We start from the raw sequence: 26,489 nt of genomic DNA on the forward strand, positions 1-26,489 counted from the left end.
GTAACCAGCTACTACTGGTCCCATCAGGCCCGGGGGAGGGAGATGAGGCCCGGGGCTCCGCCCACTCTGGACCCCTCCCCTCCGGCTCTGCTATGGGTCCGGGGCATCTAAGCTCTCCGTCCCCGTACTCAGCTGCGACTGGCCCGGTTCCCAGTCGGTCTGGGAGTGGGGTGGGGGACACGGAGACCGTCTTCTCCTTTAACCCCGTGAACAGGCCCGGGGTGGCGGAGGGTCTCCGAGCCCCCAGCGCTGAAAGTCCCACGTGTGGGTGGAGGGTGGGCGAGCATGATGCCCCGGGGTTATCCAGAGCAGCTCCCCCAAGACACAAGTTGCTTTTCCCAAGGCGCCCTTCCCTTGGAGCCAGCCTCTGGTTGGGGAGGCAGCCTTCCCCACTTCCTCCCCGGGGGCTCTGACTCGTTGCGTGTGTGGGTTCGTCTCTGAAAGCCTGACAGCCCCCAAGAGGACGCCCCCTGCCAAGCTTCGGGTCACATCAGCCACCCTCTCCCACTCACGGGGTCTCTCCTTCAGAGGGTGCGGGGGGCGCCGCGCAGAGGAGGCAGAATCCGGCCGGGCCGAGAAGAAAGGGAGCCCCCGGGAGGAGGGGGCGGCCCGGGCCCGCCCCGCCACGCCCCGCCACGCCCCGCCCCGGCCGCCACGCCGCCCATTGGCCCCGCGCCGCTATATCTGGGCGCCCACCCGGCGCGAGGCCACCGCCGTCCCTACCGCCGCCCACCCGCCCCACGCGTCCGACCCCGACGTGCCAGCTGCCCACCCTCCGCGCTCCCGCGCTCCGTTCCGCCCAGGCCGCGCCCAGCTGGAATGCAGAGATCGCCGCCCGGCTACGGCGCACAGGACGACCCGCCCGCCCGCCGCGACTGTGCATGGGCCCCGGGCCCCGGGGCCGCCGCTGAGCCGCGCGGCCTCCCCACCGCCCCCGCCGCGCCCGCCGCGCCCGCCGCGCCTGCCGCGCCAGCCTCGCCGCCCAGCCCGCCACGCAGCCCGCCGCGCAGCCCCGAGCCGGGGCGCTATGGCCTCAGCCCGGCCGGCCGCGGGGAGCGCCAGGCGGCCGACGAGTCGCGCATCCGGCGGCCCATGAATGCCTTCATGGTGTGGGCGAAGGACGAGCGCAAGCGGCTGGCGCAGCAGAACCCAGACCTGCACAACGCGGTGCTCAGCAAGATGCTGGGTGAGTGGCTGCTGGGCGGGGGCGGGGACGTGGGGGGTTGGGGCGGGCGGGGCGCGGGGGCACCTCACTCCAGGGCGCTCGCGGAGCTCGGCGGTCCGCCTGCCCGCCCGACGGCACCCGGCTGACCCGCGCCCGCGGCCCGCAGGCAAGGCGTGGAAGGAGCTGAGCCCGGCGGAGAAGCGGCCCTTTGTGGAGGAGGCGGAGCGCCTACGCGTGCAGCACCTGCGCGACCACCCCAACTACAAGTACCGGCCGCGCCGCAAGAAGCAGGCGCGCAAGGCCCGGCGTCTGGAGCCCGGCCTCCTGCTCCCAGGCTTGGCGCCGCCGCCGCCGCCCGAGCCCTTTCCCGCGGCCACCGGCCCGGCCCGGGCCTTCCGCGAGCTGCCGCCGCTGGGCGCCGATTTCGACGGCCTGGGGCTGCCCACGCCCGAGCGCTCGCCGCTGGACGGCCTGGAGGCAGGCGAGGCCGCCTTCTTCCCTCCGCCCGCGGCGCCCGAGGACTGTGCGCTGCGGGCCTTCCGTGCGCCCTACGGCCCCGCCGAGCTGCCCCGGGAACCGGGCGGCTGCTTCGGGGCGCCCTCGGCCGAGGCGCTCAGGACCGCGCCCGCCCCCGCCGCGCCGCTCTGCGGCCTCTATTATGGCGCCCCGGGTGTGCCCGGCCCAGGCCCCTACCCCGGCCCGCTGTCGCCGCCGCCCGAGGCCCCGCCGCTGGAGGGCGCCGAGCCGTTGGGGCCCGCCGCCGACCTGTGGGCCGACGTGGACCTGACCGAGTTCGACCAGTACCTCAACTGCGGCCGGACTCGCCCCGACGCCGCCGGGCTCCCGTACCACGTGGCACTGGCCAAGCTGGGCCCGCGCGCCATGTCCTGCCCGGAGGAGAGCAGCCTGATCGCCGCGCTGTCCGACGCCAGCTCCGCTGTCTACTACAGCGCCTGCATCTCAGGCTAGGCCGCCCGGGGCGCCGCGTGTCACCGTGTCACCGCTCTGTCTCTCTCGCAGGCGGAGTTGCCGCTGCTCGTCATAGCCCCGCAGGAACCGGCAACGCCGGGGCTTGGCCGGGCGGAGGGCGCCCCTACGGGGCGGCCCCCACACGTCCCGGGGCTTGGCCGGGAAGCCCAGGCCTAGGACGTGTGGGCTGGCCCTGCCAGGGCTAAGTTTTTGAAGCGCCTAATCCTTTTCTTGCCGTGTATTTTCTAGAACTAGGCTGTATTTTTTATTTTGCCTTTTTTATATACATGAAACAATATATTTAATTTTTAATTAAACTTTTAAACTTTTTCTTGCAAGGGGTTTCCGTGATGCAAAGCACCGATGTAGCAAGGGCTCTTTAAATAACGTTCCTTTGCTGTAAAGGAGGAACCGGGAGCTGGGTGCCCCAGGCGAGGCCACAATAAAGCATGAGGCGCCTCTCCTTTCCTCGGAACTCCCGCGTCTGTGGTCGCTGGGGGTGGGGAGCAGTCCCCCCACGGCCCTGGGCTTGCCCTTCCCTCCAAAGTCCAGGGAGCCTGACTCGCAGCTGGGCCCCACAGCATGCACTTCTCCACTCTTCCAGGACACCACCCCAGACAGCCGATGGGAGGCAGGGGGTGTGGGCACTCCCCACCCTGCCAGCTCTCCACCCCCAACCCCCATTTTAACTCAAGCCTCATAGCGGTCAGACTACACCCAGAAATTCCTTCCACACCCTCACCCGGGTTTCACCATCCTCATCTCATGCTGAAAACAACTTCCAAGCCCAGTGAGTGCCCAGAACCGCCTCTCTCTGAAGGAGGCTGGTGGGGTTGACGCCTGTCTGCAGACGTGACATCCTGGGACTCCCATCCGTCATTCTCTGTCAACACAGTGTCCCCAGAGAGGGCAGCACCGTGACAAATCCACACTGCTTGCCAGGGTGACGTGTGCGGGCTCTACCAGTGACACGCGGTCAGTGACCAGAGCAGGGGAGCTCAGGCCTCACGTCTCGAGCCTCCACCTCTGGAACCCATCACACTAGCCTTGGGCCCTCTCCCAGCAGGACCGGACACCCTGTTTTCACTCGGCTTCCTTGCTTCCACTAGCGCCCCCTCACTGGGGAGCCCATGGGTTCAGGGAAAGCTGGCGACAATCATCTTGGGCGATTCTTCTCTCCTGGGACCGGGTCCCGAAGTGAGGCCTCTGTACACGCACACCCTTCTCAGGGCCCGACGGATCTTCCAAACCAAGATGAGAGGTCGTGTCCCCCTGCCTGGCCTGCCCCAGCGGCATATGGGGGAGTCCCGCTGATCTCTGACGACTCTGATGCAGTGCGTGCGCCATGGGGCGCGGGCATCTTGTGATGAGGTGCGCCGCTGTGTGGCTGCCGTGAGCCTGAATCCAACTGCGTGTGTGTGAGTGCGTGTGAGCAAGTGTGTGCGCGTGCTCCGAGCGTGGCTGTGATGCTGTGACAGTGTGACCATGTGACTCGATGTGACCCTCCATGGGATGACTGTGTGTGACACCCAGGGTGTCTGAGACTCTGTGCGCGTGCGTGTGTCTGTGTCAGCCTGGGTGTCCGTGCACATGGGTCTGCTGTCTGAGCGTGTGTGCAGAGGTGAACAGGGTGTGGGGCTGTTCTTACAGGTGTCCTGCCTCTGAGAGGCACGGGGACATCACCTCTGTTAGCTGGAATGAGCCCCACACCTCGGCGGGTGGAGTCGGGGAGTGACACCTGGGCCCCCATCCCCACCTCATGGTGAGCAGGGCCCGGAGACCTCAAAGACAAAGGGACAGAGAAAGACAAGCTGATGGGGGGGCAGGCGACGGATTCGCAGGTGGAGAGAGGAGCCCTGGGCGGGTCGAGGCACAGACAGAAATGGCCCCCAGGACACCAAGGACAGTGCTGGTACACAGGAAGGAGGCAGGGAGTGAGGCCCAAAGGGACAAGGGTGGTCCAGTCCAGCCGCATCTGTCATGGTGGGAGGCAGCTCTGAGACACCAATGCTGAGTCCTGGGCTCACGCACGAAGGCTCACATCACCCACGAGTGTGCACACCCAGCTCTCATGGCCCCTGACTCCCACTCTGGGCCTGCCCCTGGTAGGGGGACCAGTGACCCACCCACTGGAGCCCTGGGTTAGCAGGGCCAAGGTGCGCCCCCCCCCCCATCGTGGGGTTGGTCTCTGTACAGACGGGGACCCATAGCCGCCAGAGTCCAGCAGCCTCTGCCCCCTACCACACCCTGGGGGGCAGACCCTCCCATCTCCTCCCCCAACCCCCTGGCCAGGGCAGGGGGAAGGGAAGACCAGCCCAGCCTCTCCTACCGCCTACAGCCATGTGACCAGACCCTCAGAGGGCCCCCCTGTCTGGGCCCAGGCATCACCTCACCTGGGCCCCACCCCAGAGACACCCGTGGACACACATGGAGAGAGGCTGCAGATGGACAGGCAAGGCCGTCTCTCATGTACATGGAACAGCTTTCTAACATCCTCCTCACCCCACCCTTGGAGTCAGGAGGATGGGGGCCTCAGGGTGCCTGGGGTGGCACAGGCCCCACTGCCCAAGTGGGGAAGGGCCGAGTAGCTTGCTCCCCAGAAGACCCTCCCTCAGTGCCAGCGTGGGATGCCGGGGGGGGGGGCATGGGGGGGTCTGGGGGTCCCAATTCGGACCAAGTCCCTGGAGCCAGGGGCTGCAGGCATTCAGGAGCAGAATCAGGACTGGGGACACACACACACACACACACACACACACACACACACACACACGCATACACACATGCAGAGGGCAGCTGTTTTCAGGGAGTGCCTCAGGTGGGCACCATGCCTGGGGCCCTCCCAAGGAACCTGCCCTGCAGGCTGGGCAGCCCTCCTAGGCAGGACCACAGCTGCAGGGCCTGGGTGGTTCCAGCCCTGGGTCAGGCTTGCCCCCACCCCCGCCCCCCCCCCAGCTCCACCCACCTGCTTCCCCTAAGGTCAGGGAAGGGATGTCCCCACCCCCAGCTCCCGCTGAGTCAGGCCCGCCAGGAACAGACCCAGGCGACCTAGCTCCTGGCGGGAAGTTCTAGCAGCCCGGCCTGGCCTAAGCCACAGCTCCCACACCCAGGACCCAGCCTAGCCTGGGGGTGACCTGAGCCGAGGTGTGGAACTCTCCCCAGCAAGCCGCCCACAGGAGGAGGTTGGGGGGGGGTTAGAGCAGGTAAGGTGCACCCCTCTCCCCCGTAGGCACTATCATCACCTCGACACCCTCAGGAACACCCCACACAGAACCAGCCACACACCACACCAGGAGCAAAGCTGTGCTCACACACCCGCTCCCAACAAGGCCAGGCTGGGCAGGTGAAGAGGAACTGAACTGTCCACCCACTTGATGGACAAATACCGTAGACAGTCCAGCTGCTCAGCTGACAGCCTCCAACACCTACAGACACTTCTAAGGGAACAACTCGGTGGTTTTTAATCTGTTCACAGGGTGGTATAACTATGATCACTAACTTTAGCACTTTTCCATCACCCCAAAAGAACCTCGTCCCCACTAGCTGTCACTTCCCGTCCTCCTTGCTCCCAGCCCCTGGGAAACACTAAGCTGCTTTCTGTCTCTGTAGACTTGTCTATTCTGGACTTCCGCGTAAGTAGAATCACACAGTAAGTGGCCTTTAGAGCCTGGCTTCTCTCACTGAGCATCGAGTGTTCAAGGTTCATCCATGTTGTAAACTGAATCAAAAACTTCATTCCTTTTAAAGGCTGTATACTATTCCATTGTATGGAAGGAACACAGTCTATTTATCTCTTCATCAGCTGATGGACACTGAGATTGTTTCCATGTTTTGGCTACCGTGGTTACTGACGCTCTGAACATTCGTGTGCAAGGTTTCACGTGGATGTGTTTTCAGGAAAGTAACATAAATGTGTACCTCTAATGACCAAGTCTGAACAAGTAGATTAAGTACCTCAAATTCATAGGCTGGGTAAATGACCCTGAGAAAACCATCATTCAAAAGGACACATGTACCCCAATGTTCATTGCAGCACTATTTACAATAGCCAGGACAATGGACAAAGAAGATGTGGTACACATATACAATGGAATATTACTCGGCCATAAAAAAGGAATGAAATTGGGTCATTTGTAGAGATGTGGATGAAGTTAGAGCCTGTCATACAGAGTGAAGTAAGCCCAAAAGAGAAAAACAAATAGTGTATATTAACACATATGTGGAATCTAGAAAAATTGTACTGATGAACCTATTTGCAGGGCAGGAATAGAGATGCAGAGGTAGAGAACGGACATGTGGACACAGGGCGGGTAGGGGAGGGTGGGAGGAATTGGGAGATTAGGTTTGACATAAATACACTACCATGTGTAAAATAGAAAGCTAGTGGGAACCTACTGTATAGCACAGGGAGCTCAGCTCGGCGCTCTGTGACCGCCTAGATGGGTGGGATGGGGGGTGGGGGTGGGAGAGAGGTCCAAGAGGGAGGGGATATAGGTATACATAGAGCTGATTCACTTCATTGTACAGCAGAAACTAACAGGATATTCTGAAGAAATTATACTCCATTAAAAATAAAAATTCATATGCTAGAGCAGCTACCCGCAAAGGGCGGGCTCCAGAGCAGCTGACCTCCAATCCCAACTGGGTGCTCACAAGCAAGACTAAACCCTCCACGCAGCCCACCCACCCCCACTCCTGCCCCAGGCTTGGGAAGGGGCCCCAAGGAGCAGGCTCCAGTCCAGTCCACAGTGGGTTTTGGCCAAGCGTGTGGGAGTTCCTGGCCCAGGACTGGGGAGGAGGAGGGATGGGAGCGCCACTGTTCCTCCTCTTTGTGTTTCAGGACACAGCCCACTCGGCTTCCTTCCACCCCCTCTACCTCTGCACAAGCACCCAGCCTCCCAGGGAAGCCCGGCAGGGCTCCCCACCCTCTGCCTTATCTTCCACGCCCCCGACCCACGCCCCCTTCCTGCTCTGGCCAGCACAACCCGGCCCATCCCCCAGGACCCCTCTCCCATGCCCCCGCGCTATTCCCCCACGACCCCACCCCCCTGCCCCACGACCCCGCCCTGTCTCCCACGCCCCCGCCCGCCCGCGCGAGAAAACAGGAAGGGGCCCGCGGCGGCGGCGGCGGCGCTGGAAGGAAGCGCAGGAAGCGGCGGCGGGTGCGGCGCTTATCTCGGGCCCCAGCCGGACCCCTGGCCTCGCGCCCCGCGCCGGCCGGGCAGGAGACGTGGGGGCGGCCGGAGGACAGGCCTGCTCACCTGGCGGGGGGCCCTGGCCGCCTTACCACCGAGCCACAACTGTCACAACTGGGCCATGTAGGGAGGCAACGGGACTTCACTGAGCCAGGCTGTGCCCCTCCAGCCCAGGGACCCAGGGGCCGGTGTCCAACCTCAGGGCGCCCCACCTCCCCACAACGCTCACTGGCCCGCCCCGCCCCCAGGCCCTGACCGCCCCGTTTCCCCCCTTACAAGGACTCGCTTTGCCCTGCAGGTGCGGGCTCCCTGCTGCTTCTTCCGGGCTTTAACTCTTGGAGGGGTGGGGGGAACGACGCGCCGATGGTTGTTTCTGTGTTTACAAAGCTGGGTCTTTTCCTGGGGAGGGGGCAGGATGGGGACTGTCCCTGGGCGCCCCCCAGGGTCCCGAAGGCCACTGGCAGGGACAATGGGCTCCAACACCTGGCACTCCACCCCCCCCCCACCCCGCCCCATGAGTATGTGCTTTGCTTCCTGGAGTGGGGGGCCGCGTGTGTTTCCGCGTCAGCCACGACTGGAACGGCGCCTCCGCGCACACCTGCAGGCAGGGACCCCACACTCAGGCTCACAGGCAAGAGCTCGAGGGCCCTCAGGTCTGGTGCAGGTGTTTCCTCCCGCGCCTTCGCGGCACCCAGCGCCAGATGCAGGGTCCGGCCGACTCACGTCCTGTCCCAGAGCCCTGGCTCCGCGAACGCGGAGGTGTGTCTGTTCAGGGCCTGGCATGGCGGGCACCCGTCTTTCCCACAACCTCCCACCGCCTCCTGGTGCTCAGCTGGGCTGGGGTGGCGGCCAGTAGGGGAGGGGACACGGGGGAGGTGCCGCTGGAGCCCATGAGTAGGCCCCAGGCAGGGCAAAGGCGCTCTGCCGCCCTCAGAAGGGCCAGTGCTCGAGGTTGGCACGGACCCCACCCCGGTGGTCTGTTGGCAGCCTGGGGAGGGGCAGAGGTGGGAAGTGGGGGTCGAGAGAGAGAGGGGCCTGTGGGCGGGGGCAGGGAACACACAAGTGGCACAGTTGGGATCACGTTTTTGGTTTTCCGAATCCAGAGACTAGTTTGCCTGTTGCCCGTGTTCCAGATGTTCTTTCAAAGGCTCCCAGTCTGGGGAGGCCGTGGGACCCGGACTGCCCTTCAAAGCCTGCCTGGCCCCTCCTTGCAGCGCTGCACATGGGCGGTCTGGCTCCCTGGCCAGTGCTCTGCGGCCGCATCTGCCACCCCGGCACAGCCCCTCCCCCTGGCTCTCAGCCACCGCACCCCCCCGCCCCGGTGAAGCAGCTGAGAAGGCACGTGTGTAGGACAGAACACCCCAGGTGCAGGCCCCAGCCCCGCCACGTGTGTGCCCCAGAAAGGGTGTTTTATGGAGGAAGAACCAGGCTCAGGCCACATGCCTAGGGCCTTGGCAGGGAAGGCAGGGCACAGGGGCCTGGCAGATACCTCGAGTCCACGAAAGGCGGGGCCCATCCACCGGGTCACACCGCCTACACTCTGCCCTCCGTGGCCCCGTGACCCCTGGCCAGTGGGTCTGTCCTCACCGTTGAGTCTCTTTCCATCTCTCTGTCGGTTCTGGTCAGTTCCAGCCAGCAAAGATTTGGGTAGCTCATGTGCCCCGGTGCCGAGCCTGGAGGGCCAGACCTCAGGTCTGAGCAGGGCGGCCCCAGATTTCCCTCCACCTGCCCCAGACGTGGTCTGGTTGGGGTGTCCCCGCCCTGGACAAGTGAACTTCATCCCAGAAGCCAGAAGCCCACCCTGCCCTCATCCTGCATGAGCAAAGATGCTGAAGTGGGTTGAAGGGTGGCCCCAGAGATACGTCCACCTCCCAGAACCTACGAGTGGGACCTTACGTGGAAAAAGGGTCTTGGCGGATGTAATTAAGGATCTTGAGGTGAGGAGATCATCCTAGATTACCCAGGTGGCACTAAATCCAGCAGCAAAGATCCTCAGAGAGGAGAGACGGCCACACGAAGCAAGAGGCAGGTATTGGAGCGACGCAGCCACAAGCGAAGGAATACCCGGAGCCACCAGAAGCTTCAAGAAGCAAGAACGGCTTCGCCCCTGGAGGGAGCACGGCCCAGCCCTACAACACCCGATTTCAGGCCAATGATACTGATTTTGGACGACTTCTGGCCTCCAGAACTGTGAGAGAAGAAAATTTTATTGTGTTAGGTCACCTAGTTTGTGCTAATTTGTTATAGCAGCTCTTGGAAACTAATACAGATGGTTTCCGAGATGTGGGGACAGCGGCCCATGTCCCCACAGCCATGATGCTGACCCATCATCTGGGGGTTGGCAGAAGCAGGCCTGGGCACGATGTGCAGAGCCTCTGCCTGGCACTGAGGCCTCGAGAGAAAGTGCAGAGGGTGGACAGCGGTGGCCGGGGCGGGGGGTGGGGGTCTTGTGCTGAGAACAACGTCGAAGTGAGATGAGGGAGGGACCACTGGTGTCTTCGAGCTCAGGCCACAGGCCTCCAGCCCCCACGCCCAGGCGGTCAATTTGCCAGGACAGACCAGGGTTAGACATCAGGAGGGTGTGCCTGAGAGAGGGGCACCCTGCCAGACAGGGTGGGGCAGGAACCTGGACCCGTGCGCTCACACATCCCTGTGCACACACACCTCGACATATACATTTGTGTACACACACACACACACACACACACACGCACGCTCACTACCGGGGAGGCTCTGGCAGGGGCCCCCAGGGAGGAACAGCGGGGCCAGGGTGCAGCAGCATCTTGTCCACCACCATGGTTGCAGTCCAGGACTCAGACGGAGATTGTGTCCCTGTAACTGAGGCCTCTGCTCCTCCTCCCAGCCCCCCTGAAACTGGGGTTTGTTGGGAACTGCCTCCGGCATGGGCGGACGGAAAGGGCTGCCCATTGCCCGCTCACCACGGCAGGAAGGAGGGCTCTGGGTGGGCAGCAGCCATGACGGCCCAGAGGCCACGCCCAGGCGCCCTTAGGAGGCACACTCTCCCCACAGGCCCTGGCGCCGAGGCAGGTCCAAGTGCAAGGAGCCAGGTGCCCTGGGGAAAGCAGGAGCGTGGTGGGGGCCTCTGTGGAGGGCCTGTCCCTCCCCATCCCTGCACCCAGACCCCCGGACTCTCTTACTGACCTTCTACCAGGCCCGATTCAGCTCCCCCAAGCCTTGTGCTCCAACCAAAGCAGGACTTTTCCCTCCTACCTGGACGCCCAGCAGGAGCCAGCGGCGTGACTGCTTGCTCCTCCACCAGTGTTCCCCGAGTTCAAGATGAGGACTCCCCCAGGGACCCAGACCAGGACCCTGGGGCTGCCCGCACCTCCCCTCACCCCGTTCGTGTCCAAGCCCACCTCCTCCAGCCTCGCCTCAACTACACAGGCCCCCTGCCCAGGCCACCCTCACACTCAGAGTGCGACCATGTGGCCTGGGAACCTACAAGGCGACTGCATGCACCCTGAGGTCCCCAGCCTGCACACAGGGCACATGCGGGCTGTCACTCTGCTTGGGGCCTGGCTCTCATCCCGGCCCTTACACTTCGGGCTGTGAGGTCTGGGGCAAGTCCTGTAACCTCCCCGTGCCTCAGTTTCCTCCTCCTGTACGAACCAGGGGCAGTGGTTCCTGCCGCTCGGACTGAACGCGTTCACACGCGCACGATGGGGGCGCTCAGGGCCAGCTGTGCCCTGCTGACGGCTCCGCCAGCAAGGTCTGTCTGCATCTCCTGCTCGCCTCTGTTCTGCCAGGGTGCCCAGGGCAAGGCCTGCTTCGGTGCCTACTGGGTCTGTCCACCTGTCAGGGGAGAGCATGATGACAGGTGTGCCGACCAGGCACCCCCGCCTTGACCAGGTGCTCTGCCTGCCCTGCTGCGCCCCCTCCACGGGCTGTGATCCGGGAGGGGGCCACGGACCTCCAGGCCTAGGCGGCTGTAGGTGCGGGACTTCAGGGATCAGCCCTCCACCGGGCCACGCAAACATAAGGTCCCAGGACACAAGACGGTGGGTCCCTGGCTGGCCTGTCCAGTCCCGCCGCCGAGGAGCTGCTGCCACCCTTCCCAGGCCACAGGAAATGGCCTGGCCCAGCTTGCAGCCAGGGCCGCAGCTCGCTTCCCTTCAGGCCCGTTTCCTTTATCCGGTTGTTTTGCTCCGAATTCACAAAGCTCAGCCTTCCCCTCCCCTCCATTTCCACCCTTCCCCCATCCCAGAGTGGAGCAGGACGGATACGATGCTACATTTTAGGACCAGCAGGAGTCCCCATCTGCCCCCGCCCAAGCCTGCAGCGCCGACTTAGCAGGAGTCCCGTCCCGAGGCGCCCCCTGCTGGCCGAGCCTGGGAACACCGCCGCTCCCCCCCTCCCCCACACCGCGTGTGCGGGAGGCCCCAGCGCCTCCTCCCCACCAAGGCGCGGACCCGGGGCGGCCTGGCCCCACAGCTGTCAGGCGAAGAAAGAGCGAACAGGGCCGCAGCACCAGCTCAGTTTATTGGGGCCTTGCTGGGGGCGGAGAGCGGGCCCCCTCCGGGACCAGCTCGCCAGGCGGGCCCCGCCTCCCAGTCCCGGGCCCTCCGAGGAGTGCGGGCCGCGGCGAGGGAGGGGCCGAACCGCAAGGCCCTTTCCCAAACCCCGCCCGCTCGGGGCGCTTAGGGGCCCCAGGAGCCGTCGGTGGCCGCGGAGCGCAGCGCGAAGAGTTTCTCCCAGCAGGTGGCGACGGCGTCCAGGGCGCGCAGCAGGAGCCGCCTCCGGCCGCCCCGACGCCGAACAGGGCGCGTCTCGGGCCGCCGGCTCCGCTGTCGGGGACGCGTCGGTCAGGGCGTGGGCATGGTCCCCGCCCGCCCCCTCCCCCGCAGCTCGTGTTCAGCCCCTGGGAAGGGAGACCGCGGGGCCGTGGGAGCGAGCGGGGACGCGCACCTGGCGCAGCGTCCGGCAGTGGCGCCGCATCACCGCCTCGGTGCGCACGGCCACGGTCCAAGCCGCCTTTTCCAGAGCCCCGCGGCGGCCCCCGGCCACCGCCCCACGTAGGGTCCGACCCAGGGCCACGATGGACAGTAGGATACTGTGCTCCTGGGGAGGGAGGAAGCGGGGGGGCTGGGGGAGGAGCCCCGTGGGGAGGGGGCTGGAGGGCTTGGGTGGTGATGTCTCCATACCTTCTGGGCGCCACAGGAGGCTCCCACCCGGCCCCGCCATCGGGAGGCCGCGGCTCCAGTCAGGTTTTTCTGAATGAAATGGAGCTGTCTGGAGCCGGGCCCAGTCCACCTCACCGCGGCCTGCAGGTCCTCGAAGATGACCGCGCGGTAGTGGTGGAGCACGTCGGGGACGCTGCAGGCGCCGAGCCTGGCCCGGCCCGGTGCAGCCCCCAGCAGTGCCAGCAGGAGCGCCCAGAGCGCGGGCCTGGGGGGCCCCTGGAAGAGATACAGGCTCAGAGTCTGCGGAGGGGCCGACCCTCCTGCAGCACTGCGGGCAATGTGCTTCCCCCCCCCACCCCGCCCCCGCCCCCGCCTCCACACACACATGTACAAGGGAATCTCTGAGCTGGTATAACGGAGACGTCGCCATGCCATTCAACAAATGCTCTAGGCACAGGGCTGGCAGGTTTGGGGAAGGACAGACGACAGCACCCGCGGCTCTGGTCTGCATGGGTGTGAGGGCCCAAGTACCCTTAAGACTGGAGAGCAGGACTGACCTAGGTCTGGCTACAGCGGGAAGCACCCCCTGTACAACCTCATCCTTGGCCATGCCCTGACCCATGCCCACCAGAGCTGGGCTCATCGCCAGGTGCCCCACAGGAGAGGGCAGAACTGATCTGCCCCCTCAATGGCCGGGCAGCTTCTCCTCACCCTCCCCACGGCTCTGCTACCAGCTCTGAGAGCCATGGGGGCTGGGGTTCCCTTGCACCCCCAACCCAACCAGGACAGGGGTGAGGGCTCAGAGCTCAAGGCCACACCCCTTTGGGAGGGGAAGGCTTGAGGAAAGCCCAAGGCAAAGGGAGAAAGGGGACCGTGGTCCACACCACCAGGGCTCCCCTCCCCCAGAAAGAAAACTGGCTCTCATGGTGAAGAAGCCCACCCCCACTCAGAAGCCCGAACATCAGAGAGAGAGAGAGAGCAGCTTGTCTGCAGGCTCCCAGCCCCGGGCTGGAGTCACACAGCACTGGAAAATCAATCATGTGAACCCAGCGAGACTTGGGACTCGAGACACAGGACTCGACTCTGCTTCCCAGCCTGGCAGGAGAGCCTGACCACGCAGGGCCGGACCTGGAGTCCGTGGGGGCTCCCTGCCTGAGGCACCCGGCAGCGTTGGCCGGAGGACCAAATGCAATTAGCTGTGGGCCCTTCTCGAAGCCCACCCCCTCCCTAGACAGGCTCGGCATGATGGCCAGCTCAGTCGCCCTCTCTGCCTGCTGAGGGTCGGAGATCATAGCACCAGAGCTGTTGGTGCTGGAGGGACGTCCAAGTGGGGTAGCTTGGTTGCCCAGGGGGTCCCGGGAAGGCCTGTCTGCCCCTGACCAGGGCCCGAGGCTCAGGCCAGTCCAACCCATGAGGACAGGGTGGCCCCAGCTCCAGGAGGGAGACTCCCTCCCCCCGCCGCTGCAGCTGCCGGGAAGGCCCGTCAGGAACACCCAGGGCCAGGCTGCGGTGACGGGAACCAAGGGGGGTTTCCCGGTGGGGACACGGCGGGACAGCAGCCTCTCCTGGGCTGTACACGCTCCCTGCCCAGCCGAAGTCAGCCCCCTCCCCAGCGGCCCACAGCTGCTCACCATGGGCTTCTCAGGCTCAGGCCCTCCCTCACTCCCGCCAGTGGGCCTGGGACATGATCCTGGGGTCCTCAGGTGGGGAGCGCCGCTGCCACTCCAGGTCCGCTCCAAACCCGGCCAACAAGGCTTCCCTGGACGGCAGGCAGCCGAGGCTTTTGAAGTTGGCTCCTCTGAGCAAAGCGGGGAGGGAGGAGGGAGGCCCCAGGATCCCAGCCCTGCCACCTCCCTCTCCCCACCGCTATCCAATCACTTCTTCAATTAACCTGACCCTGGAGCCCAGCCCCACGGGGCTGTCTTCCCACCCAGTGGATCTTGGATTAAGCCGGACCTGGGAGATCTTCTCTGCCGAGGAGGGGCCAGGGCGCTTGGTGGGCAGAGAGCAGGGTAGGGCCCAGCTGCTGGGGAAGGGGAGCCAGCAGAAGCGGGGTCGCCCTGCGCCCTCCTCCAGGGCCTTCCTCGGTGGTCAGCAGGTGCTGCCTCTGCCAGGAACTTGGCCACCAGCAGGACCAGGTGAGCAGGACGTAACCCTCCCACCCCCCAGCTCCCCCACCCTGACGTCCGGGGGGTCCTGCCCCAGCAGGTCCCAGGCAGGGGACTTCCCGGCTCCCTGCTGGCCCAGCACTCAGGGGAGAGGTGCTTCCCACTGCTCGCCCGTCCTGGGCTGAGGGGGGTCTTTTGCCGGGGGAGCTCACGGCCACTCACCAACCAGGCTTGCAGGGAGCCGGGCCACAGCACCCTGCTGGGCAGTGTGCTGGGGCTGCCCAGCCCTGCCCAAGCCTAGGAACTCAGCTAGCCTTGAGCTGGAACTGAAAAATGTCAGTGGAAGAAAAGCTAAGAGATGTTTTCCCCAGGGAGAAAAGTAGTTTCACCACCACCTGGAGGCATTGAGAAAACAATCCCCAGGCAAACGAGGAAAGACATTTGCATGTGGCCGATCAGATGCTCTGGAACGTTCCAAGGGCCCTGTGGGAGGCCTCACCTGACCTGAGATCAGAGAAGGTGTCCGGGAGAAGCCACAAGCAACTAAGGGCAGCCAGCTGCCCTGTGGCCGCAGCCAAGTCACTGCCCCTTCCTGGGCCTCAGTTTCCACATCCGTACAGGGACAGGCTGGCTTTCAAGCTCCTAAAAACTTCAGGACTTGCTTTCCAGTGCGATGGGCAGGACCTCCTCCAAAAAGGATCAGAGGAAACTCCTGAGGATCAGTGACAACACCCAGGAGCCTCCGGCATGGCCCTCTGGGACTGGCTGATCTCGGGTAAGGAGAGGAAGGATTTCCAGAGCCACAGACCATCCGTGAGCGGGGCCTGCCCCGGGCGCCCACCCTGGCACCAGCAGTTCCTGACCCCACACAGGGATGGTCCGATCCCGCCCAGGGCTGGCCACGACCTTGTGGCTCCCAGAGCAACGGAGGTGGACCCGGCTGGGCCCGCGCTCTGCAGGCAGATGCCCACGCCCTTGGTGCTGACGAGAAGGGCGTGCTCCCCAACCTCGGCTGCTGCCAGAGGGCTAAGCCACGGGTCAGTGACTGACCGCAGAACGAGCACCGAGGAGCCCCTCTGGGATCGTTTCTTACAAAAGGACGTGTGGGAGTAACCACCAGCCGCCCTTCTCGTCACCACACGTGACGATCCACATCTCTTGCCCCCCCGGCCCGTGGCCTCTGGACCGACCCTGACCTCCGGCCAGATGTCTCCAGCCGTGGCCAACGCACCCCCTTCCAAGAGAACTAGCTAGTTTCCAACTGACACAGATGCAGGGATCCAGAGCCCGAGGAAGTCTTTCATCCTCACGTGGTGAAAACACACTCAAGTCTCCCAAGTAATGAATGCATTTGCAGGCTAAAGAAAGGACAGTTACAAGCGCTTTAGCATAAAACTGCTGACTCCAAATTAGCAAAAGTGAATTCACCTGCCAATGGGAGCGAGCCTCTCACACGCTGGGGGCAGCACCTCAGGGGCCAGGCCCGTCCGCATCCAGGAAAGTCACCTACCCAGGGGCACACGCAGCCTGCCGCTGCGGGCTGGTGGGGGCCGCAGACCACCCCGGGGTGGGAGAGCGCGTGCACCAGCAGAGGCACTGGAGTCGCCAGGCCAGCCAGACCCCGGCTGTCCCCACGCGGGGCTTTTACCCAGGACATGAGGTCCTGCCACCATCTCCATAAAGCCCTGGAGAGCCTCACCGCTCCCCTGGCGTCTCCTCTGTGGGCACGGGCTCTCATGAGGCCTCCTGGAAAGTGAGCCCCGTCCAGCACGGGGCAGACTGGGGCGGCCAAAGCACGCGAGGGGAGGGCTCGGAGAACACCCACCGGCCACAAACCCCACAACTACTAGAAAGCCTTTAATCAAAGACAGGACAGACAGCTCTCACAGCCCCCGCCCCGCCCCCAGCCAGGGCAGGGCCGGGACAGTCAGAAGGTGTTCTTGATGCGGGCTGCCACCAGCACCAGGATCTCCCCGATCTTCCGCTGCCAGTTGGCGATGTCCTTGGACGTGGCGCACCACAGCTCCCCGTGCCGGGGCTCGGCGTTCTCGCAGCGCCTTTTCACCTCCTCCCGCTGCTCCTGGGTGGGGACCGCGGGCACGTGAGCCACCCCCACTCCCCCGCCGCCCCCAGCCCCGCTCCCCGGGAGCAGGCCCGCCACATTCCACCAGGCCTCACACCAGTGCCCGCACCCTCCCCCCAACTAGGAGCCAACCAGCTCCCCCAAGCCTGGCTTCCACGTCCCGTGGGGACCCAACGGGACTGGGCTCCGGGAGGGCTCCTGCATAGCAGGACAGGTCCCCCGAGGCACGAGGACGACTCCTAGGCCTCCAACTCCAGCCCCATTTGTGCCATGGCCCGAGCCCCCATCACAACCAACTCATTAAAAGATGCCCCAAACATCTAAATCTCAGGCTGAGAGGCTCCAAGGCTGTAGCCAGAAAGCCGCGTGGAAGCTGAATCAGCCGTCAGCGCTGCAGGACAGCTGGGGCGGGGGCAGCGGGCGGCAGGTGCCTCACCTCTGTGCCGTGCTGCAGCTCGAACTTGTAAAAGAAGGCCCAGGCATCCCCCAGGTCCGAGTCGATCTTCACGGTGCGGTGGAACCACTCCCGGGCCTTGGTGATCTTCCGCTCGCTCCAGAACAGCCTGGGGGGAAGCAGCAGGGCGGGACCGAGTGAGCGGCCAGGGGACCGGCGCTGGGGGGCACTCTGGGGCTGGCCCTGGCCTCCTCGGGCCACAGCCCGCTCCCGGGTGCGCTGGACGACGAGCCCGCTCAGTCTAGTGACCTGCCACAGGCAGCCACAGTGGCACAGAGCCTGGCTCAGGCGCTGCTGGTCTTGTCCTCTCCCTGGAGAGCTTGGGCTTCCCACAGGGGTGCCGAGGAATCAGTCCTGACCACCCAGAAACCACTCCAGGTGACTAACCTGAAACCCTCCTTCAAGTGTCTAACCAAAGCATTTCTTAAAAAACCACCCACAGAGCAAGAACTTCAAACTCCCTTAAATTATTTTCCTTTGAGTAAAATACAGGGAGATGAAAGTAATAAACCTGACAGAAATTAAATCAAGGCTCTGATTAGGGAAAGTGAAGTGAAGTTTCTGCCTGCTCCTCCATATTCACCTTCTGGAACGTTCTGCCCTACCAGGCAGCTCCAGCAGGAACCCAAGCCAACACTGAGAACCTGGGCTATACCAGCAGACACAGCAACCTGAAAACTAGGTCCAGGAGAGGATCCACAGCATCAGAAACCAAGTAAGGGGCCCAGGGAGCCTTGCCGACATGCCAGCGAGGGGAGGGCAGGCCAGCGGGGAGGCGCAGTGGGCACTCGGACAGCGGCCCACCGGGGCCTCTGGGTGGCTTCCATCCTCCACCCAGCTCCGCAGCCAGAAGCACCCGAGCAGACGTGCACCACGCACCCTCCAGGCAGCTGTTCGGGCTGCTCTCAGCTACAAAACCGAAATAATGTCATACTCTGATAGCTTGATCGTTTTTTAAGCCTTGTGGTATTCTTAATTGCTAATGTTAGATAAACTGTGATTTAAAGAGCACAAACCCAGATAGTAGCACACAGAGCACCCGCCTGGGAACAGCAAGGAGGGACCTGTTTACCTTACAAAGCCTTTTATGAGGTTTTATGGCAGCCCTATCGGGAGTGGAGTAGAAGGCGGAAGGGCGGGAGCCTCCCAGGTGGCGGGGGGCCCAGGCTGCGCCTCAGGGGCCCGAGGGAAGCCCTGAGCGCAGTGCCCTCGGCCCCCACGGAGGAGGTGCCGGCAGGAGCTGAGCAAGCAAGTGGGCCAGGCTCCTGCCGGGGCAGCAACAGCACACAGGAGCTCCTGGGCCCCACACACCCCCCGGCCCAGGGGAGAGCCCAAGGAGCCCTCCTAGCCCGGCCACACCCAACCCCGGCCAGGTACTCAGGCTGCTCCTCTCAGGCCGTCCATCATCCTCCTTCTAGAAGGGAGAAGAGACCCTGCGGGGCCAGGAGGTTCTGAAGGCCCTCCACGCCTCCCCAGGGAGCCCGGGACCCAGCACCCTGCATGAGCTTGCAGCGGGAGGTCACCTGCTCACCTCCTCTTGCCCTTGAGGCTGGGAGGTGGCCTCCACACCCTCAGGCACGCTGAGCCTGACCAACAGGCCCTGGATTGTTCCCGGGCTCACACAGGTCAAAGGGTCTGCTTTCTGGCCCTAACGCAATGGAAACAACTGTCTTGCTTACAGCCCTCTGAACCAAAGAAGGTTCGCTTGTAACCTAAATTCCGTGTGGCCCAGCGTCAGCAGGCCTGTCTGTCCTGCAACCCAAGGCCCGCATAGGGATAAACTGAAGAGTAGTGGAGACAGAGAGAGCAGAGCCACAGGAAAGAACCAGGACAGAGGGTCGGAGTCCAGGACGACCCAGGCCATCCAGGTAGCCATGTCCAGGGGGCCTCTGCCCAGAGATGGCGCTCGGACGTGGAGCTGTGGAGGCCGCGGACCAGGGGAGCCCGCCCTGCTCCAGGGACCAGTGAGGGGCTCAGCACCGCCACGAGGACACCTACTCACTTGGCCACAGCCAGGAGCACGTGGGGGTCGTGCTCACACCTCTTCAGGGGCATCCACGCTCTTGGTCTTTCGCTGGGGCCTCGCCTCCAGGAAGACGGCTTCAGACCACAGGACCCCTGAAATCCAGACACACAGACGTCTGCCTCAGCTTTCATATGTGCCTGTCCACACACAGGCTGCCCAAGGGCAGCCTTCGAAGACTGAGGGTGTCCACAGCTGCACCTCCCGCATGGCCACTCACGTCTGCTTGGGCAGAAGAGCAGAGGCCGCCTGTGCCGCCTGCCCCACTGCCCACCTGGAGCCACAGGGCCCCACTGGCACGGATGGGACAACATCCTGGGGGCGGCTAGGCTGGAAGTCCCAACAACTTCCAAGGGTTCACTCCCAGGGCCTCAGTGACTTCACAGCTGAGAATTTATTGTAACAAAATAACCAAAAGTGCTACTAAAGATTCAGGCAGAAAGACGACCTGGGATTGATAGCAGCCTGCAAACTGACCCCCAGTGAGTGGTGTATTTCTGACATACACGCAGGTAATTCTACGATGCCACTAAAAACTGTGCGTTCTTAAGAATTCAATAATGAAAAATTCTCACAAAATTTTCAGCTTTAAAAAAAGGCACGGGGGGGCTTCCCTGGTGGCGCAGTGGTTGAGAGTCTGCCTGCCGATGCAGGGGACACGGGTTCATGCCCCGGTCCGGCAAGATCCCACATGCCGCGGAGCGGCTGGGCCTGTGAGTCATGGCCGCTGAGCCTGCGCGTCCGGAGCCTGTGCTCCGCAACGGGAGAGGCCACAACAGTGAGAGACCCGCGTACCGCAAAAAAAAAAAAAAAAAAAAAAAAAAAAAAAATTACACACGTAACAGAAACTTTAGGAGAGATATTGAATAAAATACCTTAGAGACAGAAGGGATTGATTCTTAAAAAAAATAATAAAATAAAAAAATAAAAATAAAAAAAGGCACGGGGCTTCCCTGCCTGGTGGCGCAGTGGTTAAGAACCCACCTGCCAATGCAGGGGACACGGGTTTGAGCCCTGGTCCAGGAAGATCCCACACGCTGCAGAGCAACTAAGCCCGGGTGACACAACTACTGAGCCTGCACTCTAGAGCCCACGAGCCACAACCACTGAAGCCCGCGCCCCTAGAACCCGTGCTCCGCAACAAGTGATGCCACCGCGATGAGAAGCCCGCGCACCACAAGGAAGAGTAGCTCCTGCTCGCCGCAACTAGAGGAAGCCCACGTGCGGCAACGAAGACCCAACACAGCCCAAAAAAAAAGGCACAAAACCAAACGCACAGTATGACTTTGATTTTGTGCAATAATACAAGTTGTAAAAATACAAACAAGCTAAAAGCAATGATTTCCGAGTACTGGGCTTACAGGTGATTTTCATGTCCCCTTTTCTGCTCCAAATTCGTTTATACCGCACGTGCACTAACTTACAGACTTGAGATGAAACAGTAAAAAACTAAATGATATATGTAAAAAAAATGGTAGCACCTCAGAACATGAGGTCAAACTCCTCACGCTGAGGCTTGAGTTCAATCGTCTAAGTGACCGAGTGTAACAGATGTATTTTTGTCTGTCTGAACCTGATGCCCCTGTCTGCAGCCTGGGAGCGGGGTGCTCACCGGAGTTGGGGCACTCCTGCAGCGCCTTGGCCATGAGCGTGCTGGCGATGTTCTTCAGCCCCGCGCGGTACTCCAGCCGCACAGACTCCAGCCTGCGGAGAGAGGCCCGAGGCGGGGGTCGAGTGCCGTCCACTGGCAGCCCGATGACAAGCGGAAGGTCCTGGGGAGCTGCAGGGGCTGGATTTCCCTGCTCTGCCCAGCGGCTCATCTACCAGAGGAGGGAGATGCTGGTGACCCGCACCCTCAAGCCGCCGCAGTAGGCGACACCTGGGATTCTGATGTCATCGAGGTGCGAATGAAGACGGCCAGGATGAAGACAGACAGGCCTGCTGACGGCTGCTGGGGCACCTCACTGAGCTGACACCCTGAAGGCGCTCGCTGCATCTCTGTGTGCACAGCCTCCTATGCGTATTCTTCACCCGGCAAACGCCTATTCATCCCTCAAGGCCTTTCCCAGATATCACCTCTTCTGTAGAGTCCACTCTCTCGGCGTCATCCACTCCCGATGCCCTGGCTCTCCTGGGGAACCCTTAATCTGAACACAAGCTACACCGTGGCCAACTACCTTCAGGCCCGTCTGAACCCTCCCACGGCTGAGACAGGACTCCTCACGGCTGGCACCTTCCCACAGAGCCTGAGCTGGAAATGCTGCACCAAGTCCTCGGCCTGAGTGTGTGAGCGAGGCTGGCTCATGGGGGGCGGCGCAGGGACTCACCACAGGCCGGGGTTCTTCGGGTTCTTCAGGCGAGACTTCTCCAGAATGGCCCGAGCTCGGGTCAGCTGCCCAACCTTCTCCTCCAGCCGGGAGAGCAAAAGCCACAGGGGTGTGGAGTGGGGACATTTCTTCAACTGCAGCCACAGACACAAGTGAGAGAGGGCTCAGCTGGCATCTGGGGGGGCTGTAACAGCCGTGGTGGCTCCTCGAGCCGGGAGTGAGGACCACCTTTGCCCCCAGAGACCCAGGCGTGTGTCTACACGCACGGCCGAACTGTGCACACGTGCACGGGGTGTGTGTTCATGAGCACGCTGTGGGTGTCTACACAGCAGCTTGTGCCTTACGTGGGCCGTAAACCGTACTCCGCTGAGTGCAGCGTGCACGGCTTGGTGGGGGGCAGACTCCGGGACCGGGTTAGAGGACGGGCCTGCCCCGAGCCCGGCGCCCCCCCGGGGAGAGGGCACGCGGCTCACCCCCTGGCTGTAGGCCTCCCGGGCCTTGTCCACAAGCTCCTCCTGCTCCTCGACCTGGCCCTTCATCATCCAGAGCTTGGGGAAGTCCTCATAGTGCTTCAGGGCCTCCTCGCAGAGCTCCTGCGCAGCCGCGATGTTCCCCAGCACCCACTCCAGCTTCACAGACTTCATGAACACCTGAGGGGTCAGACGGCCTCAGCCCGGCTCTGGTGCCGGGCCTGGGCTGGGCCGGCACCTTCCTGGCGCTCGCCTGACCGAGAGCTCGCCCTGAACGCCGTCTCGTATCTTTTGGGACAAGCTAGGGCTACACACATGAATGCATTTTAAAGCCAAGAGTGAACAAATGAGCTCCGAGTACCGTGGCCTCAGGCGGGGTGCGGGGCGCGGCGGTCCCCGCATGTGGCGGGCGGGACGGCTCTGCTTACCCGGGCGGTGGGCGCGCTGCTCCGGGCCTTGGCCAGCAGCCTGCGGGCCCGCTCGTACTCGTTGTTCTCGGACTCCAGCTTCACGGCCGCCAGCCAGATCTCCTCGCTGTTGGGATTAGCCTGCGGGGCAAGCACGCGGCATCAGCAGCGAGCAGGGCGAGGGTAACCCTAATCAAAGGCAGCCGCCGGGGAGCCAGACTGGGCCTCACTCTGCAGCAGGACGTCTAATCCAGGCATGTCCTGGGCTAACGGGGAACGGAGCAGAGTCCAGCCCCAGGACACCGACTTCCTCACAAACAGGCCAGCCTGTCTCACTGCACAGACGTGCAGCCTCCATGGCACTGGGGCCATGGTGCCAACCGCCACCCTCTGCCTGCTGACGCCGCCCTGCGTCAGCAACCCTGCTCTTTCCCAAGCCTAGCAATGAGGAACTGGCCGTCCCAGTGTGTCAACGTGGATAGGACGGAAGGATGCCCGGGACATCACGGATGGCGCGGAGAGGGCTCCCGGGGTCAGGACTGGGTCACGTACAACCCAGAGTCCAGCAGACATGTGGGTGGTGCCCTCCAGCCTCCTGAAAGCACAGCCAGCTGCTGGCCACACTCAGCCTGACCACGTCCCCAACCTGAGAAGCACCCCCCCCAACCGGTGGCAGCTAAGGAGAAGAGGGGCAGAGACAGGCAGCACTGCCCAGGCAGTGGCGGGAGAGCGCCGGAACCACTGGGAGAGGAGGAGTGTCCTCCACCCTGGGCGCCCAGACGACAGCTGAGAGCAGAAGGGAGACCCAGGCCAGGCCCCTGCACGTGTTTACTCAGGGAAGGACAGACTTTATTATGCCAGCCTGGGTGACAACACAGTGACATAGACTCTCTAGTTTAATGCAGGCACCTATGCTCCGGCACGGGGCACAGGCCTTCCTCGGGCGGGGACTGGACACCCTAATGTTCACGTAGGAAAGTGGCTGTCGCCGTGCCCTCGTGTGGGGACATGGTGCTCCAGCTGCTGCCCTGTCCCTCCTGTCTCCCTGAGTCTGTGTTGTGGAACACTTAGCCCGAGGTCAGACTGAGTGGCGGCAAATGAGAGGTAGGTGTCCATCGTCTGGGCCATTTTTCCTCCTCTCAGGGCCCCTCAGGGCCCCACTGCCCACAGAGCAGCCCAAGTCCCACGCGGCCTGACCATGCTCGGCCCCTCTAGGGTCAGCTCCTGTCGACGAGGGGGCGGGGCTTGAGGAGGGCACGGGACCCTGGAGCCCTCAGGCCAAGGCCCACCCCTCACCCACCTGGAAGGCCAGAGCCAGGATGCTCCTCGCGGCGGGCACGTCCCCGGCCAGCCACTTGGACTTGGCGCCCATGAGCCACAGCACCTCTGCTTTGGGACAGTGGGCCACGGCCCGCTGCAGCAGGGCCTCCAGGGACTCCCTGAAAGACAGGGGCTGGTCACCACCAGAGAATGCAGGCCGCTCTCAGCCAAGCCGCGGGCACTGAAAAGACAGTTAGCGCTTCAAAGTTCCACGCCGTCAATGATTTACCAGACTTCTACAACGGGGAGCGAGTGGGGAAATCTTTTCTCTCCATAAAGGCTCGAAAGTCAACTACTGAAGAGGGTGCTACAAAGCAATGCATTGTTCAAACAGCAGGGTCTGATGGAACCTCTCAGGAGAGCCTTTTACAGCCGTGTGTCCTGGAGGCGTGATAACTTTGCGGTCTGGGGGCCGGGGGCCTTTTCATCTCTAACCACAGATCCGCCGATAAAGATTATGACCCGAGTCTACTCTCCGGCATCCAGAGAAACTGTCTTATTGGAAGAAAGTTATTTTAGGTCACCATCAAGCAAGAAGCCTGGGTTTCAGGTGTGAAGCCCCCAACCCCTGCACAGCCCCCCCACCCCTGTAATACCCCCGGCACAGACGACCTCCCCGGGGCTCGGCAGCAAGACCGAGTGAGCGCACAGAATCGTCTGCGTGGCATGAAGCTCGACACTGGAACCAACACCCCCAGGTCTGAAGCACTTGGCCCCCTCATCCCGCCAAGGACACCGGAGCCGGGGGAGGGGAACTGCCCCTGAACCCAGGGACCAAGAGCCCCGGGAGCAACCCTGCTCTAGACAGGACTGTCCGGGTGAACTTGTACAGGGTGAACTGGCAGGGTCATTTCAAAATGTCCCCAGAGGAAGTTAACTGCAAAAACACAAAGCAGCCGGTGGGACCGGGGAACTTCGGCAGCAAAGCCCAAGACTGATCAATGAGACAAAAGAAAAGCAACAGGGACTCCGTGCTCCCAGCTGCAGCCCAGGAGGGACCAGGAGGCCCGAGCAGAGAGGACGCAGCAGAGGACCCAGGCAGAGGCTGCCCACCTGACTGCAGACGTTGCGACATCTAATTTAATCAGCAGTTACAGCCAATAAGGCAGACCCGAAAGGTTTTTTCAATTAAAGAGGACAATGAAAGAAAACTGTCAAGGACCTCCTCGGAGCACAAAAACCAGCCCAAACCCAAATGCAGCTGAAATGAAAAACAGGCCTGCCGGGGCCCAGATGCCGCACCGCCCACGCTGCCGAAGCCAGAGCCCCACAGACGTGGGACTTCGGGCTCCAGCCCTGCCCCAGGGACCCCTCAAACCACCAGTGCCCCTGGCTCAGCTGCAGGCACTTGGGCAGATGGGCCCCTCAGTGCCTTGGCACTATACAACAGCAGCAACGCTAGCACAGAAGGTGCCAGAAAGACGGCCTGGCTGAAAAGCCCAAGAGCTTCCGCCCCTCGCCGCAGAGGCTGGACCTCGAACAAGGCCCTGGCCCACCCGCGGGGACGAGAGGCCTGAGCCGGCGCAGGGCGGCGGGCCTGCCACGTACCTGGTGCCGTGGTTCTTCTCAAAGTACGCGGCCCGCAGCCACACACTCTTCTTGCTGGGGAAGACCTGCAGGGCGTAGGCGTAGATGGCTCGGGCACACTCCAGGGCGCTGTGGGCTACACACTAGGGCAGAAAGAGGGCCATGAGCAGGGCGGCTCGGCACCGACCCAGAAGGGGTACCCACTCTGTGACTCCTGACCCGAGCCCTGTAGGCCAGTTACAAAGACTCTGGGGCTTCCGTGGCCCCACGGGACCAAATGACAGTCGCTCAGGGCCTGGGGGATGGGCAGGCCAGCCCATCTCAGGGGGTGAGCCCTGGAAAGCCCCACGCTCGTGGGCACCGAGGGCTTCCGCTCTTCCCGCAGCTCACAAAGCGCCGAGGACAGCTGCCTGCTCCAGCCCAAGTGAAGAGACGACAGAGAAACGGAAGGAGGTCTGAAAGGGCTCCAGAGTTACTGCTCCCACAGTCTGTCATCTGTCTGCAGGGTGACGGCCGCCGAGGCCCCCGTGTTCTCAAGGGCGATGAGGAAAGCAGGGGGAAGCACAGAGTTCAAGTCCTCACTCGGAATTAAAAGGGCCCGACAGCCAGAGGGAGCTGGGCTCTTCCCACGGGCAGAGGCCGTGGCGGCCTGCGAGGTCATTCTTCACACTTCTCTGTCTGAAATGTCATGTGACAAAAAGCCTTGAGGCCACGATGGTTGGCACTGGAGACTCTTTAGTGCTTACGCGGCACCCGGGTCACACGTGTGACACTGCGTGAGTTCCATGCAGACAGCGGCCACGGCCTGCATCCAGGGACCGGAGGGGCAGGAGAGCGCCCACACGAACAAGGGAGAAAGAAAAGCTCTGCCCTGCACGAGTCCAGCTGATCAACTCTCGTCAAACGCAGAAGCCACGATATCTAGAAAACCAGCACCTGACAGATCCCGCAGTAATAACTGACAGGAGCCAAAAGCATCCTTAATGGACCCGCAAACTCGTAGGTCAAAGTTTGGAGAGCAACGGCATGTTTACACAGTCTCAGTGTCTTCCCACAAAATACTCACTAGTTACAAAGGGCCACAGCAGCCTTCCAGGGGAGGGACCTGGCGGGCACCGCCTGAGCTGCTCAGAGGATGTGCCCCCACCGACCCAGCAGGACAGAGTCCTACGAAGATCAGAGCCCGGCCATGAGGACACAGCGTGGAGACCAAACCCTCAAAAAAGTCACACTCATGAAAAACGACAGACCAAAGCCCTCCCCCGAACTCTCGGGGCCACAGAGACCTGTGGATATGACCCTG

General features: G+C 62.9%; 3 protein-coding genes across 3 annotated transcripts in view; 1 reads left to right on the forward strand and 2 right to left on the reverse strand.

Moving 5' to 3' along the window:
* The first annotated feature begins 715 nt into the window (after positions 1-715).
* On the forward strand, positions 716-2,609 carry SOX18 (SRY-box transcription factor 18). Its single transcript, XM_032605684.1, has 2 exons — positions 716-1,186; positions 1,332-2,609. The coding sequence occupies exons 1-2, from the start codon at positions 820-822 to the stop codon at positions 2,132-2,134; spliced, it is 1,170 nt and encodes a 389-aa protein (XP_032461575.1). The 5' UTR covers positions 716-819; the 3' UTR covers positions 2,135-2,609.
* Positions 2,610-11,850: 9,241 nt separating this feature from the next.
* Positions 11,851-16,278, reverse strand: C15H20orf204 (chromosome 15 C20orf204 homolog). Its single transcript, XM_032604606.1, has 4 exons — positions 14,099-16,278; positions 12,489-12,743; positions 12,253-12,405; positions 11,851-12,131 (listed from the first exon to the last, which is right to left on the reverse strand). The coding sequence occupies exons 1-4, from the start codon at positions 14,099-14,101 to the stop codon at positions 11,985-11,987; spliced, it is 558 nt and encodes a 185-aa protein (XP_032460497.1). The 5' UTR covers positions 14,102-16,278; the 3' UTR covers positions 11,851-11,984.
* Positions 16,279-16,416: 138 nt separating this feature from the next.
* PRPF6 (pre-mRNA processing factor 6) overlaps positions 16,417-26,489 on the reverse strand; it is a 34,649-nt gene continuing 24,576 nt past the window's right edge. The window contains 10 exon segments of the mRNA XM_032604605.1: positions 16,417-16,655; positions 17,095-17,221; positions 19,115-19,161; positions 19,163-19,230; positions 20,748-20,839; positions 21,463-21,596; positions 21,936-22,112; positions 22,361-22,480; positions 23,640-23,778; positions 25,208-25,329. Coding sequence (XP_032460496.1) covers positions 16,503-16,655; positions 17,095-17,221; positions 19,115-19,161; positions 19,163-19,230; positions 20,748-20,839; positions 21,463-21,596; positions 21,936-22,112; positions 22,361-22,480; positions 23,640-23,778; positions 25,208-25,329 — 1,179 coding nt within the window. The 3' untranslated portion in view covers positions 16,417-16,502.

Source organism: Phocoena sinus, chromosome 15 (genome assembly GCF_008692025.1).
Source record: "Phocoena sinus isolate mPhoSin1 chromosome 15, mPhoSin1.pri, whole genome shotgun sequence".
Classification (NCBI taxonomy): Eukaryota; Metazoa; Chordata; class Mammalia; order Artiodactyla; family Phocoenidae; genus Phocoena; species Phocoena sinus.